Genomic DNA, 23935 nt, shown 5'->3' on the forward strand with positions numbered 1-23935 from the left:
TCGGTCACCAGGGCTTTCCCATATAGTACAATAAAATTTTTCCAGCAGTATTTTTATTTTAAAACAACACAAACCATACTTTAAATCATGGCAAAATGGACTGCACTGGTAATCAAAAGACTGCCTATTCCAGTAGTTCGAATCCACCGCCACTTCTAAGGAAAAAGATGAGCAGTATCCTGTTAAGATTTACAGCCTAAGACAGTAGAGTTGTTGTAGGTTAGAATCGACTCCAAGGCAGAGTGTTTATATGGGGCAAATGCAAATAACAGATGAGGGAAATGAAAACACAGGGAGAAGTGACACCATGAGCTCTTCCACCTGCAGAGCAGGAAGGCTCTCACAAGAACAAGTCCAACAAACTCTGGTACCATCTCTGCATGAGCAGAATGCAGCCCCCAGAGGTGAAATTCAATTCTCCATATACTATAAGTCAAGGGGGGAAAAATCCACATTACTTTCCCCTTCTCCCTCACCCGCTGTGGGCTTACCTGCATGGACCAATACAAAGCCCCCTCGTTTCTCTTTACGAGTCTGCTCTGTTTCCACCTCCTTGGCTATTACTTTAACAGTTGAAACCTGAGATGATCTGGAAGCCAGCCCTTCTCCTGAACTCATCCCCTTCTCCATGGTTATTCTCCAAGGTTACCATCTTCTAATGTGGAAAGAGCATACTTTCATCCAAAAGCAATGTCAGGAGAAGAATTACCCTGGAGGAAAACCAACAAAAACGGTATGCATTTCTTTCCACCCAGACAATTACTTACAAATATTCATGCAAAAATAACTTCAGAAATCTAGTTTTTAAGTTTATTTGAAAAAAAGCTAATTTTGTCAACACAAATAATTTTTAAATTAGAATTTAAATTTTACAGATCACTGATATTATTTGCTTGAAGTTATAGAAACAAAATAATTGTTCTACAATAAAACTACAAAAGTACTTTTCTTATGTATCCTCAACATAATTTAAGTAAAACTTCCTATTCCCTCCACACCAAATGCTAACTCCCTTTAGCACTTCAAAAACACAAATGTGTTGGCAGTATTTCTAGGACTTGAGGTAAAGGCAAAAACAAACTGACGCCTCCCTAACAAAGACTTAAAATCAGATTAATGCTTCATAGCTAACACAAATACTAACCAAATTATATGCCTAGAAGGAAAAATTTCTGAAAATAAGAATCTATTTTCAGAAAAAGCTTGTTTTGGAGTAAAAGTTTATTGTTCACAAAGGCTTTCGCAGCCATTGACTGACTTTGTCATATGGATGGGCACAAACATGCAAAGAGGGCATGTTAGTCTATCCACAGGGGGACTGGCAGACTGGCCATTAAACTGAGTAGATTCAACTGCAGAACTTGAGGATCTTACCACCAGTAAAGAAGTAGGTATGCAGTACACAGCCTTTGGCACCAGAGATACTTGAACCTGCCAGATCTACAGGAGAGCAAAAGCAGATACGGCAGCAAACCAGAAACCTGACGTGAGACACTGGCACTGCTACCCCATGGAACCTGATCTAGGAGCCTTCACCCATGTTTGTTGGATGGCTGGAGGGGGAGATGTCATAAGTGGCAGGACCAAGAGCTTTGTAACACCAGCCTAATGCCATGAGGCTGAAGGCTGAAGATCCTGGAAGCATGCTTCAGAAATTGTCCTGACTGAAGGATTATATCATATTGCCAACAGAAATTGTATCCTGCTAATTAACTTCCCTAATGAACCCTGTAATCATGACTATGGTTCCTTGTGCACTGTAAGCTATTGCAACAGATTTCAGACCCAGTATAGCAGTAAGATGAGATAGTTTATCCTTGTGGAGTTAGTAGAGATCAACTCTGGCTGATCCAAGTTGTCCTTGCTCCTGTTACACAAAGGGTCTCAACAGATACATTTTCAGACACAAAATTAAACAGAAGAAATTCCAAACAACTTATGACACAATTTTTTTAAGTTTTATTTGCAATTACCAGCTCACATTTCTACTAATCTTAGCTTCATAACATTAACTATGCAGAATTTGCTTCAGATAACAGGGAAAGCAATCACTTAAAATCAAAACACAAGACTGAAAGAAAGTCCAGAATAAGGGAACTGAAACCTCTTGAACACCCAGATCAACATTATTACACATGAATCTGATTTCAATGTCAGGAAAAAGAGACCAATTCTTTTCCATTATAAAACACAAATGCAGCTTAGCTGGCTGCCTAATCAAAAAAAGGGGGAGGGGGAGATAGGCAGTACTACTCAAAAGGTAGTCTACAGACTAGTGTTTATTACCAGCTCACAAAAAATTTTATTAATGACTTTAAATGTACCTCTTTAATAACAAATGTGTAAAGTAATTTAACTCCTATTTCTCAAGTTTTGTTAATGTATTTATTAAAACAATTTCATCTGCTAAATCTAACAATAACATGAGTGTTCAGGATTTTCTTTTATGACTTATTTCTTATATATTTTGGTTTTTTGAAAGTTCACAGATCATAATGGGTTTTCATTTAATCATTCATACACTTTGTTTTATATTAATTTTAATTAAGTAAAGGAATTATTTCTTTCTTCAGGGTTTTGTTCTTGTTATTTTGAATCTTATGAAAGCATTGGTTGCCAAGACATAGACAATGTTTAACTTCATGCTGCAGAGAGAGATAAGCAAAATGGCAAACAGAATAGACAGATAAGCTACCTAGACTCTCTACAACAAAGACCCAGAACCAAGTGAAATGAGTGAGGATATTACTTCCGAAAGCCTGAGCCTCTCAAGAAAGGGTAAAGGATATAGATCAGATACAGATGAGAAGGGGAAAAAAAATGGAATAAAAGCCGAACAAAAGGTGACATACAGAGTGAACTGTCAAACAGCTCAGCAGAGAATGGATTTATTTAATTATATGGTAAGGAACATTCTGATAAGAGCAGAAAACAGGTAACTGGCTCTGCTCATCCAGGATTCAAACAAAGCTCATTCCAGTAGCTGACAACCAGAAGGAGGTGAACTCTCCTTTTCCTACATGTCATTGAAGCAAGCAGAACACCCACAAAACTCACCCACTCAACACATTACTGCCCCACTGAGACCAAGAAAGTGTCTCTCCCCATTTACACAACACACCATGTTTGGACACACATCATGAATCTCATGTTCCCACCCATTATCATCCCAATGAACCAAGGAAACCACTGGGTATCAGACAAGTCACCTACCACTGCCCTATTCATCCATCTCCTTTCTTCCCCTCCATCACCTCTTTTCATTAGTCTTTTTTTCTCCTCTTTCTTGATATCTGTCCTTTTTCCCTTCCATTCCTCTTGGGGGTTTTTAATCCCCCTCATAAAACATCAAGAGTGGGGGGGAAAGTTGTCAATCCTGAACCTTTTATATCCAGCAAAACTGTCCATCAACTACAATGGTGAAATTAGTACCATTAAAGATAAATAAAAATTAGTGGAACTTGTGAAATTAGACCTATTTTAATAGAAATAACAAAGTGAATACTTCACATAGAGAATACAGCAGCGAGTATAACAAGCTGAGATTGATACACACAACAAAATCACCCTTGGATTTTTTTTCTTAGATTTTTGGATACTTTAAGTATTCAAAACAGAATAAGCAGCCTTCTAAAAACATGGAACAAGAGACATCACCTTGTAAGCAATGTTAAAAAGAAAATAGATGGTTATATGGTAGCTAAAGAAGCTCCAAAATATCAAGATGATATCAAGACAGTATAGACTATTCTAAATAAACATGAGAAAATAGTAACAAAGTATAGATAAAATCAAAGAAAATCAGTAAACCTTCTCTCACACATACACACACACACACAAAGAAAATAATAAAGACATATAACAAAATAGAAAAGGAGTAGCATCCACTTCCTAAATAACATGCCTCTGGAAACTCTATGAACTTTGATAAATGTCCATAGTTGTCGAGGGGCTTCAAGCCTTTTATTCATAGGGTCTCTATGAGTCATGCTCAACTAGAAAGCAGTCAACAACAATAAAAATAGAAGACTTTGTATTCCACTTTCAAAAAAGGACAGAGCTAGAAAGAAATGCAACAAAGACACAGAAAATCTGCTTAATAAACTTTAAAATATCAGATGACAACAGAGTATCTTCTTACATCACCCATGCTATATAATTAGAAATAGAAAGCAGGAAGACCAAGAGGAAAACTGCATGAAAACGGAATAATGTCCTGCTTAAAACTATTTACTAAGTAATGAAAGAAAGCTTTTCAACTTCTTGAGTCAAATGAAAATGAAAATACAACTTAAAATTTGGGGTCACAATAAAAGCAGTGCTCAGAGGATAATTTAACAATAACTAACACACATCAAAAAAGGATTAAAATTAGCATCATAACCAAATATCTAAAAAAATTAGAAAAATAACCTGTAGTTATTTTTCAAACGCCTGGATTCACCAAGAGAAATCATAAACATCAAAGCAGAAATAAATAAAACTGAAAACAGAAAAATAGGAAGAAATAACAAGACTAAAAAGTAGTTATTTTTTTTAAAAAGTGGCATTAATAAACTCCCCTAAGATTTGCCAAACTCTGATATACTTAACAAAAGAAAATACAAATACCACAATGAGAAATGAAAGAGGTAACATCACAACAGAGCCAACAGCAATACAAACTCCATGAAGAGCTGCGTCTGATACAGGCCATGGTCTTCGCAATCACTTGTTATGCATCAGAGAGTTGGACAATGACCAGGGAGGATAGAAGGAGAATTGATGCCTTTGAGCTGTGGTGCTGGAGAAGAGTATTGAGAATACCATGGACTGCTAGGAAAACAAACAGATTTGTCCTGGAAAGGGTTAAACCAGGTGGCTCCTTGGAGGCAAGGATTCTGAGGCTCCGTCTAACATACTTTGGACATGTTATGAGGAGAGACCGGTCCTTAGAGAGGGACATCATGCTTGGGAGGGTGGAGGGACGGCGCAGGAGGGGAAGCCCGTCTATGAGGTGGATTGATTCAGTGACTGGGATAATTGGGATGGGAGTGTCGGAGACAGTGCGATTGGCATAGGACAGAGCGGAGTTTAGGGCTGTTGTACATAGGGTCGCTATGAGTCGCAGGCAACTCGACGGCACATAACAACAACAACAACAACAATATTCTTTGGCTAAAAATTAAGCCACAGAAGTAAGGTCAATGCCAGGCTAGAATAGAAAGTCTATAGGTGAACAATACCACCAGGGAGGTACCCTCCTTAGAACAATGAACCACACAAGATTAAGCAGCTGCTTCTACTTCTGCTCCTAGGATAGGCCCATCTTGAACTATGATATGTAGCTTTTCTAACAAATTTCTCTTTTTTTCACCCTGGGAGGAAAAAATGAAAGATTTAAAAAGGAATCATATTCCAAAGACAAAATCCAGTAGATAGAAGGGATAAGAAAGGGTGAATGGAAACAGGAATTAAGGAAGTGGGATGAGTGGTGTTACATGTGGGGTTGTAATCAGTATGACAAAAAAAAAAAAGCATATGCGAATTATTGTCACAAAACCCAATTTGTTTTGTCAACATTAACCTAAATCACACGAAAAAGTTTTGGGTTTTGTTTTTGTTCTACATTTTGGTTTTTATTATTTTAAATAACATTTTTAATTTATACTGGTTTACTTACTAAGTTCTTAAACATTGTTGTTCACACCAGATCTTTCTCATTTTCTTTACCCACCCTTTTCTCCACCCATCAAACTATGAAACCCTATGATCAACCACCCCTCCCCACCCTACCCATCCCACCTCCCACCCATCCTCACCCTTCAGCTCCTCTGATGGTATCTCATTGTGGTTTTGATTTACCAGTGATTTTGAGCATTTCTTTACGTGTCTGTTGGCCACAGGAATATCCTCTTCTGTGTAAAGTCTTTCCATGTCTTTTGACCCTCTCCCCCTGGGATCCTCATACAAGTTCTGTAATAATGGATTCATATCATATTTGTCCTTATGGGATTAAGTTAGTTCACTTAGCATAATGCTCTCCAGTCCCTCCCAAGTTAGTAATTTACAACAGCATTGCTCCTGCATGCTGTGTGGTATTCCAACATGTGAATGTGCCATAATTTCTCAATCCATTCAACTGTGGTTGGACATTTGGGCTGTTTCTATGTTCTTGCTATGGTGAATAGCGCTGCTATGAACACTGGTGTACAAATTTCCATTTGTGCCTCAGGTCTCATTTCCTCAGTGGAATAGCTGGATTATATGGAATTTCTATCTTCAGCTTTTTGAGGAAATGCCAAACTGCCTTTCAGAGTGGTTGCACCATTTTACAATCCCACCAATAATATGTAAGAGTTCCTATCTCACCACATCCTCCCCAAAATTTATTACTTGCAGTCCTCTTAAACTTTGCCATTGCTACTGGTGTGAGATGGTACATCTCATTGTGGTTTTGATTTGCCAGTGATTTTGAGCATTTCTTCATGTGTCTGTTGGCCATCCATATATCTTCTTCTGTGTAAAGTCTTTTCATGTCTTTTGCCCATTTTGTAATTGGGTCATCAATGTTTTTCTTGTGGAGGCCCTGTAGGATTTTGTAAACTTTTGATATGAGACCCTTGTCTGAAATGATACTGCTAAATGTTTGTTCCCAGTCAGTAGATTTTCTTTTCGCTCTGTTGAAAAAAGTTTTTTATGGACACAGGAATTTAATCTTTAGAAGGTCCTCTCCAGATTGTGCATTTCTGGCTGTATTTGGCAATCTCTTTACACCATAAACTAGGCTGTCTGAGCTTGATCCCAGCTTGTTTCTGATAAACATTATAGTTTTGGGCTTTATTTTCAGGTCTCTGATCCACCTTGAATTGATTTTTGTGTATGGTGTGAGATGTAGATCCTGTTCCAGCTTTCTGCAATAGCAGTCCAGTTTTGCCAGCACAATTTATTGAAGAGGTTGTCATTTCCCCATTTGATGGGGTTTATTTCCTTGTCAAATATCAGTTGACCAGAGACAGCTAGGACTACTTCTGGGTTCTTGATTTTGTTCCATTGCTCTATGTGCCTTTCACTGTACAATTTAACCAATACCATGCTGTTTTGGTAATTTCTGCTGTGTAGTTATGTCTCCCACTTCATTTTGCTTTTCAGAAGTGCTCTGCTTATTCAAGGTCTCTTTCCTCTCCAAATAAACTTGACAATTTCCATGTCGGTATTTTTGAAAAATGAATTGGGTATCTGGATTGAGACTGAACATGTAGATTGTGTCTGGGAGGACTTTCATTTTTACAATATTGAGTCTTCTATCCATGAACAGGGCACATTTTTCCATTTATTTAAGTCTTTCGTTGTGTCTTGCAGAAATGTTCTGAGTTTTCTTTGTATAGGTCTTTTGTGTCTCTAGTTAGGTTCCCTCCCAAGTATCTCAATTTGTAGTTGGCTACTGTAAATGGTACTGGCTATTAGAAATGGTATTGCTTTCCTGATTTCCTTCTCTGTGGTTTCTTTGTTACTGAGAGGAAGCACGCTGATTTTTGGATAGTAACTCTGCCCTCTACTCACTGAATCTACTAGCTCTAACAGGGTTTTTTTGTTGAGTCCTTGGAGTTTTCTGTGTACACTATCTTATCATCTGTATATAGCAACAGTTTAACCATCTCTTTGCAAATTGGGATGCCTTTTATTTCCTTCTCTTGTCATATTGCCCCAGCAAGTAATTCCAGTACAATCATGAATAGAAGTGGCCATAGTGGACATCCTTGCCTGGTCCCTGTTTGCAAGGAAAATGCTTTTAGTCTTTCTCCACTGATAATGATGTAAGAAGTTTTTAAAAAAGAATAAATTATGGAAAATACAAATTAATCTATTACAACAATTGAACAGCACTGTAATATATTTCACCTTCACTACAGGCCATAATACATAAAGTATCAAGCTGCTAATTAAAATATCATCAGCTTGAACCCAAAAGTCCCTATTCAGAAAAAAAAAAATTAAAAATGGGCTGTCTCTTGCTACGAAAGATTTAAATCCTTAGCAATCTAGTGAAGTATAGCCAAAAGTCAAAATCAACTCCACAGCAATGAGCCTAGGTCTTTGTTTTGTCTTGTTGTCATGTGGCTATCAAGTATGACTCACAGCAATCCATGAACAGATCTGCATCCTGTCCACCCTGCACCATCCTCACCATCTCCAACACACCTGAGCCCACTGCTGCAGTCACTGTGTCAATCCATCTTTCTCTTTTCGTTTTTTTCCTCTCTCTCGTTTTCCAAGCATGATGTCCCCTCCAAGGAACAGCCTCTCCTTACAACATGCCCAAAGTATGTGAGACAAAGCTTCTCTATCCTTGCCTCCAAGAAGCATTCTGGCTGCACTTTTTCTAAGACATTTCTGTTCTTTTGGCAGTCTATAGAATATTCAATACTCTTCTCCAACACAACAGTTCAACAGCATCAATTCTTCTTCTGTCAGCTTTAGTCACTGTCCACCTTTCAGATGTATAGCAAGTGACTGGAATGACTATGGCACAAATCAGGTGTACCTCAGTCTTCAAGACTTTGGAGATGTGACAATTTCAATCTTTTCTCCAACTATCATGATGTTGCCCAGGAGTGAGGATTTTGTCTTCTTGATGTTGAAATGCAATCCATACTGAAAGCTGCAGTCCCTGACCCTCTGTAGCAAGTACCTCAAGTCCTCCTTGTTTTCAGCCAGTAAAGTTGCATAATCTGCATAAAACAATGCTACTGCTTCATAAAGTTCAGCTTCTCAAATTATTTGCTCACAGGGAGCTCTGGTGGCCTAGTGGCAAGAAACTGCACTGCAATCCCAGAGAAACATGGTTCAAATCCACCAGATGCTCTGCTGGAGAAGGAGGAACAATCTCCTCCTGTACCAGTCAGATCTGACTTGACGGTACACACACAAACTAATAATAGTTATTATTATTATTATTATTTGCTCACCATACAGCTGAAAAGGATACACCCCTGATAGGCATCTTTCTTGATTTTAAACCATACAGTGTTCCTGTGCTCTGTTCAGATACCAGCTTCTTGATCTAGGTATAGTTTTCCTTTAAGTATAACTAAGGGTTTTGCAATTCCCATTCTTCTCAATACTAGCTATCGTTTAAGATTCACACAGTCACAGACACAGCCTCTTCTAAATAACAGCTAGAAATTCTGGCAGTTCCCTGTATACTGTTCCAGCCATTTTTGGATGATTGTAAAATCTTGCTAGCAAATGATATTAATGATACTGTCCTGTTGGACAGTACTCACCTTTCTTGAGACTAGAAACAAATATGAATCTCTTCCACTCAACTGGCCAGGAAGCTATCTTCCAAATTTCCTAGCACATACTAGTGAGCACATCCACAGCTCCAACTGTTACTTGAAACATGTCCCTTAGTATCTCATTGATTCCTGGGGCCTTATTTTTTGCCTGAATTTCTTCCTTCATTACCATTGGCTCTGGCTCATATGCTACTTCCTGAAATATTTCAGTACTGGCCAATTCTTTTTGGCACAGTCACTCTGTGTATTCCTTCCATGTTCGTTTGATGTTTGCTTATTCAAAATATTTTACATAGCATGTTGAAGTATTGCAACTCTAGGCTTGAACTTGTTTTTTTCAGTTCTTTCACCTTGAGCAATACTGTTTTGCTTTGTCTTCTCCAGAAAGCCCTTTGAAATCTTCTGTTCATCTCTTTTATTTCACATACTTTCCCTTTGTTTTGGCTTCTCATAACTCTAACGCAAGGTAGAGTCTCTCGTGACATTCATTTTGATCTTTTCTTCCTCTTCTATCTTTGTAATGACCTTGCTCTTCATGGATGGTATCTTTGCTGTCACCCCACAACTGATTGTCAATCATTAGAGTTCAATGCCTCAAACTTACTCTTGAGAAGATTTTTTTAATTCAGGTGGAATAGATCAAGTCAATTTCTAACTTAAAGCTAACACATGAGACAGGTGTGGAACTGCTTCACATGGTTTTCTAGACTGTAATCATTATGGGGCTTTTCTCCTGCAAAGACACTGGGTTCAAACCATCAATCTTTCAGTTAGCGGCTGAGTGGTTTAACCACAGTACCACAGGGCTCCTTTAAGATCCCTCAATTCCTGGTTTTTAAAATGTCCATTAATGTGCTTTCCTATACATAAAACTTCATTTATAGGCAAATATGTTACATGTAAGTACATATGAAAACACAAACACTACGGTTACAATTTCTACAAATGTCTATAAATTCAGTATCAATTTTCTTACAAAAGCATGCTAATTTTGACTAAAACTCATTGCCATTGAGTGGGAGCCAACTCACTGCTGGTCCTCCAGTGGGTTTTCAGAGGTTGTAAATCACACAAGAAGAACACAAGCATCTTTTGCAATGGAGCTGCTGACAGATTCGAACCAGCCACCTTTAATTCAGCAGTACAATTCCTTATGGATTAAAGAACTGTAAAAGATAATGTCTATTTTGGTTTTCATTTGCGGTTGCTATCTTCCTAACAATGGTCTACTTCCCATGATTTCACAATGATCTCCTTAAATTTCCTTTTTCACAGTACTTCTCTAAGATAGACCATGTAATTTATGATCAGTTGGAGATATGAAATATAAACAACTAACATTTCACCTATTTATTGACTTGTAGTCTGAACCCATCCAAAAGCTCCTTGGAAATCAGGCCCAGCAGCCTAGAACTCTAAACAGGAGAGTCTGTCACTGAATCAGGGTTGACTCACAACTGACCACAACAAATAAATTACAGTCAGCACTTAAGCCATATTGTTACAAGTCAAAAGCAAACCAAAGCTGACCCTCCAGTAGTTTTCAGAGGCAGAAAACTGCATCAGAGGAGACTACCCATATTTCTCCTACAAAGCAGCTGGTGGATTTGACTACATATTCTGCGTTGGCAGCACAATCCCTTACCACTAAGCTACCAGAGCTCCCTTAAAGTAATTGCTGAATAAAGAACTGAGTTGTTACTTACAACATTCTGACACTTGAGGTTTAATTAAACAAGTTCTCAAAAACATAAATATTTCACATTTGACCCAGTAATTCCACATCTAAGAACACATTTTACTCATGCCTTGATGGCAACTAGTTTGGTTTGAGGAGCAACCTAAATATGCACAGATAAGGTTTAAAAAAAAAAGGAAGAACTATAGGTTTACAGAGAAGCTCTGGAGGCCTTGTGTGGTAAGAAGTGCTACAATCCCAAGGGCGTTTAAAATCTCCACAGGAGGAGGATGTATAATCTACCCCCATGCAATTTACTGCCTCAGATTCACTGGGCAACTATGACTGAGTTCTGACTCAATGTCACACAGCAATAACATAAAATTGTAAATAATTAATTTCCAACAAGGGTAGCAACACAATTCAGTCAAGGGGAATTCAGTAATTTAGACAAATGGCATTGGTATTGGGGCAATATCTATTTAAAAATAAAAGTTTGCCATACTTACAAAATATACAAAAACTAACTCAAATGGGATCAAATCCATAAATATAAGAGCTAAAATTATAAAACTCTTAGAAGAAAATATAGTAGTAAATCTTTACGAGCTTGGATTTGGCGAAGTCTCTTAGATACAATACCAAAAACACAAGCAAATAAAGAAAACATGATAAACTGAACTTCAGCAAAATAAACATTTTTGTACTTCAAAAGAATGCAATGAAGAAACCAAAACGTAAAATTCACAAAATGGGATAAAATACTTGCAGCTCATACATCTCATAAGGGCTTGTATGTAAAGCACATAAATTCCTATAATACAAGAAAAAAGACAATCTCCGTTTTAAAATGAGCAAGTGAATCAAATAAATATTACTTAAAGATATAACCAAATCAAAACCCAAATTCACTGCCGTCAAGTCAATGCCAGCACACAGTGACCCAACAGGACAGAAGAGAACCGGCTCAAATGGTTCCCAAAGCTCTTAATCTCTACAGCAGCAGACTGCTAGACCTTTCTCCCACACGCCTCTGAACAATGAAGAATCCTTCAAAAGAGATATAAAAATAATCAAATGAAAAGGTAATTATCTGGAAATGTAAACCAAAGCCACAAGGAGACACAAATTCATAATAATTAAACTAGACAAAATTAAAAGCAACAGATAATAGTTGGGAGGGTGTTAGATATAAAAAACCTTTTTATATTACACTTTGGAAAATAGGCAACACTTCAAAAAATTAAACAAAGTCAACAAACAAAACTCAGTTGGGTTTCAATGGAAACAATCCCATTTACAATGATATATTACAAGGATAAATTACCTAGGAATAAATCTAACCTGGGACATGAAGGACTTAGACAATGAAAACTAAACACACAAAAGGACAATATGGTGGGAGGGGGATGGGAAGGACAAAATAGCTACTGCAATTAGCAAACAGGAACAAGGTATTAATAAGCTGCTCAAAAGAAATGGAGAGGGGATAAGGGGGGGATGGAAGAGGGAGGGGGTATCACTATGGCAATAGATTAGTGGATAGATGGGATAGGGTGAATGAATGGGCAAGGTGCAATGGGGACTTGACGAGATGTCATAAAAGGTACTAGGTTCTGATCAACAGTAAATAACTGACCAATAATTAATAATTATCTAAAACGCAATACATAAGAATGATTTTATAAAATACAGTGAGCATGAGTGACAAAAAATAAAAGGGGAGGGGAAACTAGAAAACACTGCTGGTCACTCATATCAGTTGCCTGGATCCACAGGAGTGGAAGTTAAAGGACTACAACAGTGGAAAAATAGCTGATCTTGAGCAAATTCCTTCAGTGCTGCCCACCTAGCACGCACAGATGTGTGGATGAGCAGGGTAGGATGTTGGCTTGAGGAGCAGGGAGTTGTGAAGAGCCCTGGTTGGTTGACATGGCTTAGCCCCATGTGAGGGCTAGGGCTAAGTGAGGAGACCAACGGTCTGGAAAGCAGGGAGAAGTGCGGGCTCCTGAGCATGCAGCTGATACCCATCTAAATCTAGCCATGGATGGCTGAGAATGAGCTGACCAGAACCCAACCAACCAGATGAAGAGAAGATGATCCACACTGTGAGCTAGGGTTGATGGCTGCCACCTGTGACTGGACTTTACTTCCAAGATGAACAGAGTATTCTTCACTAAAAGAAGTACGTTTGTTCCCTCAGAGTACTTGTTTAACAGGGTCAGGCAAATCAGAAATTGGCTATCTAAAAGGGGGATATCAGGACATGAGTTATGATGAAATATAACGTAAATGAAAGACTGTATAAAATATAATATACATGCACAAAACAAAATATATGCCAATAATAATAAATGAACAACAATGAGAACAGGTATGGTTCAAGATCAAGCAGTTTCATTCTGTTGTGCACCCATTAACCATTAAGAGTTGGTGTCAATACCAACAATAGCAAAGTTCAAAAAGGCAGCAAAGAATAAATGCTGGCAAGGTTGTGGAGAGTGGAACTCTTATTCACTGCTGTTAAGAATGTAAAATGGTACAACCACTATTGAAGGCAGTCTGGCACTTTCTCAAAAGGTTGGAAATAGAAATACCATTTACCCTAGCTATCCCACTACTGGGAATATACCCTAAAGAAACCGGAGCTGTGACTGAAACAGATGTATGCACACTCATGTCTCACTGCTGCATTATTCACAACAGCAAAGAGATGGAAGCCACACAAGTGCCCATTGAGAAACAAATGGATAAAAAAATATGGTACATTCACACAACAGAATAGAGTGCAGCACTGAAAAATAATGAACTCATAAAACATTACACAACATGGATAAGCCTAGAGGATATTAGGCTGAATTAAAATCTCAGTTACAAAAGGACAGATACTGCCTAACAGTATTGTTATAAAACAAAATTGATACAGGGGTTTGAGGACAGAAAAGGAAAAAGTGAACAGTTAAAGAACACTGCATTCGAACAGATGGAAGAACTATTTAAAGGAATATATGATTAGGAATAAATGATATATGTATGACAACAATCTGGAACAAGAGATGCACTGAAAAGTGGACTAAGGAACGGGGAAGAGAGGGAGGGAAGAAAATGAGCAACACTGAAAAAATAGAGATTTGGTGTCAACTTGACAACATCTATCAACAACACGATTAATGAAGCTGTGATACTAACTGAAATAATGATGGAGCTTGATTATGCTGAGAAGCAAGTCCACCACAAAAGGGCAGGAACCAGAATCTGGCGGGTCAAGCCCACCTTAAAAACATTGTATAGGCAGGGCGAGGTGGCAGGCGCCCGGTGGTGTGGCCTCGGACTGTAGCCGTGTCAACGTGTTATGATGCCGTCTCGCACCAACCTGGCCGCTGGGATTCCCAACAGTAAAGTGAAATACTCAAGACTTTCCACAGACGATGGCTACATTGACCTTCAGTTTAAGAAAAGCCCACCTAAGATCCCTTACAAAGCCATTGCCCTTGCCGCTGTGCTCTTCCTGATCGGCGCCTTTCTCATCATCATCGGCTCCCTCCTGCTGGCAGGCTACATCAGCAAAGGGGGGGGCAGACCGGGCCATTCCCGTGCTGATCATCAGCATCCTGGTGTTTCTGCCGGGCTTCTACCACCTGCGCATCGCCTACTATGCGTCCAAATGTTACCGCGGCTACTCCTATGACGACATCCCAGACTCCAATGACTAGCACCCACCGGTGGCCGAAGCAGCACGGATGGGACCCAGTACAGGTGAAGACACTGGGCAGCAGCTCAAGCTAAGGGCTAAAGAGTTGTGTAGTTCGAAGATATATAGCAAGATTGGGACCAGATTGTATGGGTCTATCCCAAAGCTGTCAACTGAGTTTCCAAGTAACTAAGTAGGACACGCTCTAGTATTCATCTCCTGGCTTTGGCAAATCTTCCGACAAGTTTTCCACAGGAAGAATAGTGATGTTAATAGTGTGAAGAGACACGGAAGGTCTTATGCAGTAGAAGGTGTTCTCCCCAACCTCCTTCAAATTGAAATGTTCTTCTAAACAGTCTTTAATGTCAGTTTGTTCTGTGGCAAATGGAAAAATGCATGTTTGTTTTTTAAAGAGGGAACACAAGATAAACTTGTGGGATATTATATTGGTAAAAATTAAAAAAAAATTGTATAAGTTCATTTATATTAAAAGCCAAGAAAAAACATACGCATGTCGTTGTTGTTGTTGTTGTTATGTGCCTTCGAGTTGCCTGCAACTCATAGCAACCCTACGTACAACAGCCCTAAGCTCTGCTCTGTCCTGTGCCAATCGTCCTATTTCTGGCATTCCCATCCCGATTACCCCAGTCACTGACTCAATCTACCTCATAGAGGGCCTTCCCCTCCTGCGCTGTCCCTCCACCCTACCAAGCATGATGTCCCTCTACAAGGACCAGTCCTTCCTTACAACATGGCCAAAGTATGTTAGACAGAGCCTCAGAATCCTTGCCTCCAAGGAGTCGCCTGGTCTATAGAACAATATCATTGATTTCACATGCAAGCAAGATTCTACTGAAGATTACCCAAAAACGACTGGACCAGCATATCAGCAGAAAACTGCCAGAAATCCAGGCTGGGTTTAGAAGGGGTCGTGGTACTAGGGATATTGTAACTAATGTTAGATGGACCTTACCTGAAAGCAGAGAATACCAGTGGAATGTCTATCTGTGTTTCATTGACTATGCAAAGGCGCTTGACTGTGTAGATCATAACAAACTGTGGCTGACTCTGAGAAGAATGGGAATCCCAGAACACTTGATCGTGCTAACCTATAGTTGGACCAAGAGGCAGTAGTCAGAACAGAGCAAGGAAACAGTACACGGTTCAAAATTGGGAAGGGCGTACTCCAGGGATGTCCAGATGTATACAGAGAGATCAAAAATGGTTCTGATGGTTTAACCTGTTACATGCTGCACTAGTAATCAGAAACCGTCAATAGCTCAACTCTACCAATTGCTCCTAGGGAGAAAGATGGGCAACAATTTACAGCCTTATAAACCCAAAGGTAGGTTACTATGGGTTAGAATTGATTGTGGTGCACATGGTTACAGTTACATTTTGCTGTGTACTCTCAACTATAAAAGAAATTTAGGGGGGACATTCTATATGATTTGGGAAGGGACAAAGTCACCATATGATCAAGCAATACTACTCCCAGTTTCAAATCTATATATATGTTGTGATGTGCAGTCAAGTCAGAACCCACCCACAGCAGACCCTCCAGCTGGTTTTCAAAGGCAATGTATCACAGGAGAGGAGATCCTTCTCATCCGTCTCCCATATTTATACACACTCACAAACCCCAAGCTCAACTCACTACCAGAGTCTGACGTAGCCCACAGCTGACCCTCCAGCGGGTTTTCAGAAGCTGAAACTGCATAGGAGTCTGCCCATCTCTCTTCCATGGAGCGGCAGGTGGATTGTAACCACATGCTTTTGGGTCGGTAGTATAGATCCTTATCCACTAGGCCACTAGACAGAGACAATGTCTCTAGGTGCCGTCAAGTCAAGCACAACTCACAGAAAACCAATGAACAACAGATCTGAACCCTGTCCTATCCTGTGCCTTCCTCATCATTTCCGACACACTTGAGATCATTTCTGCAGTCACTATGCCAAAGGTTGAGGGACTTCCTCTCTTCTGCCTCCCTCTGCCTTTCCAAGCATGATGTCCCTCTCCAAGGTATAGCCTTTCCTAGTAACATGTCCAGTGCAGAATAGAAAGAATCCAACTGTGATGGACTGATACAGTAAGTGGGGCAATGGAGGTTGGTGTGTCAGAAATCAGTGAGACTGGTTCAGGACAAGGCAGGCTTTGGAGCTGTTGCACTTAGGGGAGCTAAGAGTCACAAGCAACTTGATGACATGTAACAACAAACAACAATAACATGTCCAAAGAATGAAAGATGATGCTTCACCATCCTTTCCTCCAAGGAGCACTCTAGCTGCACTTTTCCCAAGATATATATGTCAGTTCTGTTGTCAGTCCACAGGATATTCGGTGCTCTTCTCCACACACAGCTCAAAGGCATATATTATTCTTCTGTCATCCATATGCACTGTCCAGCTCTCAGAAGCAAGTGATTAAAAAATCCCATGGCCTAAATCAAGTGCACCTTAGTCTTCAAACTGACTTCACTGTTCCTCAATAATTAAGAGAGGTCCTTGACAACAGTCTTTTCAAATGCAGTATGCCTCCTGATCTCCTAACTGCTGGTACCAAGCATGTTGGTCCAAGTAATATGAAATCATTGACAATCTCAAACTTTCTCTGACAGATATTATTATATAGACAGGGAAGCTCTGATAACTTAAAGGTAAGGAAAACCTGATGAAAGGTCAGCTTCACATATACAGATATACCATCAAAAGGCACAGCTGTGAAGAGGAAACTGACTGGCACTCCAATGGGTTTTCAGTAGCTGTACAGGAGATTTTCCATCTTTTTCTTGTGGAACTGCTGTTGAGTTCAAACCAGAACCTTTGGGTTAGCAGCGAGACTACCTACTAGTCTATCAGAGCTCGCTCTATGGAAATATACATACTTGCTGCCATTAGATGCAGATGAATCACCTACGACGCACAACAATTTATTAACAGATCTGAATCTTGTCCTGTCCTGCACCATTCTCAGGATCTCCTCCACAGGACATGCTCAATTTGTTGTAGTCACTGATAATGCATCTCTCATTGAAGGTCTTCCTCTCTTTTGCTGACCCTCACAGCTGACTTTCCAGTTGGTTTTCAAGGCTATTAATGGCATGGGAAGAGACTGCCCATCTTTCAGTCATAGAGTCACTGGTGGATTCGAACTGCCTGAGAATTATACTAGGCGCCTTTGGGTTGGCAGCACAACTCCTCAGGACAATGCCACTAATAATGCCACTCCATAATTCATTACAGATGGAGCCTGAAAACATTTTGCTACAAGATGAATAAAGCCATTCACTAAAGTTGATGTGCTTTATGATTCTATTTACATGAAATGTGTAAAAATTATAAATTCATAGAGAAAGATTAGTGGTTGAGAGAAACTGCGGAATGAATGGGATATAATTCTAATGCATACAGGTTTTCTTTTGGGTGATGTATAAGTTCTTAAATCAGTGATTATGGGAACACTTTAAAGGCTATACCTTGGGAGAGGGACATCATTCTTGGAAAGTCATTGTGAATTAGCTCACTGTTTTTAAAAATCTATCCAAGCAGTATCCTTATTAGTTATAAATACATGACACACTCTTAAGCATGCTGTAAACACTGGAAGGAAATGGATCAAAATGCTAGGTTGGTAGAACTATTGGTTACTATAGAACTACTGGTAGTCCTTTTCAAAATATTTCTACATTTTCCAGGTATACTTGGGCATGCCGTCAGGAGGGACCAATCCCTGGAAAAAGACATCAAGGGTTTTTTTCCAAGGGAAAGGTGGAAGGTCAGAAAAATCAACAAGATAAACTGACACAGACATGAATGCCGAAGGGCTCAGGCATATCAGAGATTACTGGGATGGTACAGGACAGGACAAGGTACAGACCTATTATTCATAATAGGGTCGCTAGGAGTCTAGTCAATTCGATGGCACCTGACAACAACAGTAACATTCAAAAGGCATGCACAACTTTCTGGAGCGGGAAGGGGGGGGAGCGGTTTTAACTGGACAAAAGGGGAAATGAGTAAATTCCACCCCAAGTGTATAAACAAAAAGCCCTGAGCTCAGTATTCAAAGAATTCAGTCAAACAAACCTCAGGCTATTTTCCTTTACCCTGTAGATATACAAGCCAAGCTCAACGTCTTCCTTTCAGAAACACGATGCCCTCCAACTCCGATGAATTCTCTAGTTCCTGTTTCCCACCTCCTTTCCAAATGCTCCTTCATCTTACCTGCCTAGCCGCCTCCTCTAGCCTAGGACTAAATGCTACTATTTCTCGGTACTCTAACCAAGGTTCTACAGCAGTAGGACTGCCTCGCCTCCAAATGACCACCCAGAGCCAAGTTCCTGCCATTCTGAGGGTGCACGGCACCCCGAATCCCTAACTGCAACATGGGTGAAGGGCTGCAAAGCTAACCACACACGCACAGTCTTCCTCCCATTTCTGCAGATAAGAGGTCGCCAACCCTGCCGCAAGGCTGGGCAGGGGGTGTCTGCGCGGGCCCCACGCGCGACGGAGTCTCGAGGACCCGGGACATCACGCGCCCCTTCCCCAGCTCCGTCCCGTGCACTGGGCATCCCGCGCGCCGCCTGGCCTGACCCAGGAGAGAGCGTCAGCCGCTGGGGCAGGGAGACGCGAGGACACGGCTGAGGCACCAACAGCACGAGAAAGAGACACTCACCCGCTTCCAGCCCGGAGCCCTCACAGTACAGGAAGTAGTCATCCTCTGGTTGCCAGGGTGAGGAAGCGTGGTCGTGACGTTACGCTCTACGATTGGGCGAATCTGGAACCACGTGGCCGGAACCCGGAGCCCTCGCGCCGCTCTAACTCCGCCCCTCGCCCTGTGCGGCTCACCTGGACGCAGAGTTTCCGCGCTGCCGGCATCTTCGCGGGGGGCCTCGCCCAGCTGCCTCGCTGCTTTTTCCCGCCTCTCCACTCCCTAAGGAGCTCGTCCGGTGTCTTTATCTTTTGGGAATAATTAACCCACTGACATTGAGACGAAATGAAATGAAAGTTGTTAGAAAGTTGTTAGCTGCCTTGGAATCGGCCCCCAGTTAAGTCATCATGGCTACCTTATCCACTCAGAGAAAAAAAAATAATGCTACCCCAAAAATTCATCGTCTTCGCTGCACTGCAATCCCAGAGGTATGCGGTTCAAATCCTCCAGATGCTCTGCTGGAGAAGGAGGGGGCGATCTCCTGTACCAGTCAGATCTGATTTGACGGTACACGTAAAAATAATACAATAAAAATTTAAAAAAAAATTCATCGTCTTTGAGTCAAATTCTCCCTTGGGGCTCCGAGATTGTGCATGCCACAGGAAGGAGGACCTCGCTCGTCTTTCTCCCACGGGACTGCTGGCCGATTGAGTTAGCAGCTCAGCGCCGCGCAGGTGGGAACCTCTGAGCCCGGGTCAAAGACTCGTCCAGTCTGCTTGATTGAGGTGTCACTTCCTAGCTTCTCAGCAACCCACTGCTGTAGTAACCACGATCCTTACGGTTCCCGAGGCTGTGAATGTTTAGGGTGGCCCATCACACTCCCATGGAGATGCAGATGGGTTCTAACCTCTGACCTTCAGCTTAGTATTATAGCAGGTTGAGAGCTGTGATGTGTTGTGTACTATGACCCATAGCTCACCCTTTGGCGGGGTTTTAGAGGCAGTTAATGGCATTGGAGGAGATTGCCCATCCTTTTCCCCACAGAGCTGTTGATGGATTCGAACCGGTTACCAGAGTTCCCTTTAAAAAAACCCAAATTGTTTTATATTGGTTTATTTACAAAGTTCTTATACATTGTTTTTCACATCAGATCTTTCCCATTTCCTTCACCTCCGCCTCCCTCCACCCATCAAATTGTGCGACCCTAGATTAATCCTCCCATTCTCACTGGTTTACTTCCATCCTCTTTTAAATGTTTAAGATATTAATATTTGTCCCTATGTGACTGAGTTACTTATTTTAATATTTATTTAAATATTTAAAATATCAATATATTTAAGCATTTTAAATATTGTTTTATACAATATTTGTCCTATGGGACTACTAGTTCACTTAGCATAATGCTCTCCAGTCCCTCCCAAGTTACACCTAGTGATTTACACAATCATTGCTCCTGTGTGCAGCGTAGTATTCCATCATGTGACTGTACCAATAATTTCTCAATCCATTCTATTGTGGTTGGGCATTTGGGCTGTTTCCATGTTATTGCGATGGTGAATAATGCTGCTATGAACATTGGAGTACAAGTTTCTATGCCTCATCTCCCGTTTTCTTGGGGTATATTTCTGCAAGACACAATAAAAGACCTAAAGAAATAGAAAAATATACCCTGTTCATAGAGAAGAAGACTCAATATTGTGAAAATGACACTCCTACTAAAATCAATTTACATGTTTAGCACAATCCCAAAACAGATACCAAATTCCTTTTTCAAGGAGTTCAAAAGGAAAATTGTCATGTTTATTTGAGAGGAAAGAGACCACGAATAAGCAAAGCACTTTCCAAAAGCAAAAATAAAGTTAGAAGCATAGCACTCTCTCACTTCAAAATCTACTACACAGGAGTAGTAACTAAAACTGTGTGGCAGTGGCACAATAACAAGCACATAGACCAATGGGACAAAATCAAGAACCCAGAAATGGACTCAGATATCTATGGTCAACTGATATCTGACAAGGAAATAAAACCTATCAAATGGAGAAATGTCAACCTCTTCAACAAATGGTGCTGGTAAAACTGGACTGCTACCTGCAGAAAGCTGAAAAAGGATCTACATCCCACACCATACACAAAAATCAATTCAAGGTGGGTCAGAGACCTGGATGTAAAGCCCAAACTTAAAGTTCATCACAGACAAATTGGAATCAAGCTTAGATGGCCTAGTCTATGGTATAAACAGACTACCAAATACAGCCAGAAATGCACAATCTGCAAAGTATAACATTGATGAATGGGACCTTCTAAAGATTAAATCATTTGTATGCATCAAAAACTTCTTCCAAAAGAGTGAACAGGGACTCCTTTTGATCTCTCTATGTATGTCTTTTCTTTTTATATAAGTGAACTCATGCACTATTTTGTGGTTGGATTACTTTTTCTCAGCATAATGTCTTCAAGGCCAGTGCCTATTGTGTAGCTTCTCTACCTGGAACTCTTTAATTATCACTATTGCCATGGACTCAGAACCATCTCATCACTGAGCCTCCTGTGACTTTTCAGAGCCTGTAAATTGCACAGGAAGAGAGTGCCCATCTTTCTCCCATCTTTCACCTGGTGGATTAGAACTTCCAGGGAGGTGCCACCTTTGGGTGAGCAGCACAATTCCCACAGACAATGTCACCACATCTCGGTTTTTCATTGTTGCTGCTGTTGTTATGTGCTGTCGAGTCACCTGCAACTCATAGTGATCCTATGTAAAACAGCCCTAAACCCTGCTCTACCCCTTGTCAATTTTATTGTCTCTGACACACCTATCCCCATTACCCCAGTGATGGAATCAATCCATCTCATCAAGAGTCTTCCTCTCCTATGCTGTCCCTCCACCCTTCCAAGCATGACATCCTTCTCCAAGGACTGGTCCCTCCTTGCAACATGTCTCAAGTATGTCAGACAAAGCTTCAGAATCCTTGCCTCCAAGGAGCAGCCTAGCTTCACCCTCTCCAAGATGAACTTGTTTGTTCTCCCAGCAGTCCATGGTATATTCAACACCCTTCTCCAGAACCACAGCTCAAAGGTATCAAATCTCCTTCTATCATCCGTAGTCATTGTCCAGCTCTCTGATGCATAGCAAGTAATTGCAAAGATCATGGCCTGTGTCAGATGCACCTTAGTCTCCAGACCAACATCGTTGCTTTTCTACAAACCAGAGAAAGCTAAGGTTCTGCCTGGATTGTTAATGGGAGGCAGAAAACAGCCTTGCAATGAGAAGAATAATTGTAGGTGGTCATTTTCCCCCTTCCTGCTGTGACTGTGCGCCACCAAGTTAGAACCGACTCATAATTGACCTCTCATCAGATTTTCAGAGGCTTTAAATCTCACAGGCCGAGAATGCCCATTGTTTGTGGATAAGCGGTGTGTCTTAGGGTTGACAGCGCCACTTCTTACCACTAGGCCACTAGAGCTAGCTCCCTGTTGTTGTTGTTGTTGTGTGCTCTGCCCTTAAGGAGCTGTGCTGCTAACTCAGAGGTGGCACCTCTTTTGTCATTTGCATCCACCAACAGCTCCTCAGGAAAAAGTTGGGCAGTTTCTTCCCATGTGATTTACAGCCTCCAAAAACCTGCAGGGGGATCAGCTCTGAGTAGGTTGTAACTCCAGGGCAATTAATTGCTTTTCTGAAACATCTACTATAAAAACAACCTGACTGGAAGAGATCTATACTTTTCCATCGCCCCCAAAAAGATGACCCAACAGAATGTGGAAATCATCAAACAATAGCATTAATAGCACATGCACGTTGAAAAACAAGGAACTCATGCAATATTATTCAAAATGGGTGACCCTGGAGGACATTATGCTGAGTAAAGTATCTCAATCACGAAAGGACAAATACTGAATGGTGCCACTGCTGTAAAGCACAACTACCATTTATACTCAACATCTGTGTTTAATAAAGAGTGGTTAAATGAAAATGAAAGAAAATCTCACTGAGATAGGTCATGACAATGAACTCAAACATACCAACTACCGTGAAGATGGTGTAACACGTACTGGACAAGGTTTTGTTCTGTTACACATAAGGCTGCGGTGAATCTGAGCCAATTTAACAGCAAGCATCAACATGTGTGCTTTATCACATGTGTGTCTACTTCCCAGCTCCCCAGGGGAACTCTCGTAGCCTCGTTTGTATGGAGTTAAACTGTAAACCCCAATGCCGTAACTCTGGTAGTCTGAATCCATGGAACTGGATAATCCATGGAACTGGCAATGGGTAATGAGTTAGTTGAGCTATTCTTCTATCCAGTCATAAACCTACCTATCTTAAAAACAGATTTTAACAAGTTTTCTTTCTTCTGTGCCATACCTCAGTCTTCATTGGGCTGGTAGTGCTTTTATGGATCTTGGATGGACAAGCTGGGTTGGTCACATGTTTTTGAAGATCCCTTATGATATAGAACACAACCAGAAATGAGAAACCAGATATGAGAAGAGAAGGGAATCAATCTGACAGCTAGGAGACTTTGTAAAGGAAAGCAGTGAGGTTAGACCTACAGTAAGTAAATAATAGCATAAGCTGGACAATGAGCAAAGATGACAGAAGAATTTTTTTTCTATAATTATATTTTATTAATTTTCAT

The 23935-nt window shown here is 40.5% G+C and overlaps 1 protein-coding gene and 1 pseudogene across 1 annotated transcript in view; one reads left to right on the forward strand and one right to left on the reverse strand.

Moving 5' to 3' along the window:
• The window catches only part of TASP1 (taspase, threonine aspartase, 1), a 310532-nt gene extending 309822 nt beyond the window's left edge, over nucleotides 1-710 (reverse strand). Inside the window, exon 1 of the mRNA XM_006894750.1 lies at nucleotides 492-710. Within this exon, the coding sequence (XP_006894812.1) occupies nucleotides 492-630 (139 nt within the window). The 5' untranslated portion in view covers nucleotides 631-710. The remainder of the gene's footprint in view (nucleotides 1-491) is intronic.
• A 13595-nt stretch (nucleotides 711-14305) lies between these two features.
• On the forward strand, nucleotides 14306-14672 carry LOC102865315 (annotated as a pseudogene).
• Nucleotides 14673-23935: the final 9263 nt, after the last annotated feature.

The sequence above is a fragment of the Elephantulus edwardii genome, unplaced genomic scaffold, assembly GCF_000299155.1.
Source record: "Elephantulus edwardii isolate Elephantulus edwardi_28Jun2011 unplaced genomic scaffold, EleEdw1.0 scaffold00150, whole genome shotgun sequence".
NCBI classification, from domain to species: domain Eukaryota; kingdom Metazoa; phylum Chordata; class Mammalia; order Macroscelidea; family Macroscelididae; genus Elephantulus; species Elephantulus edwardii.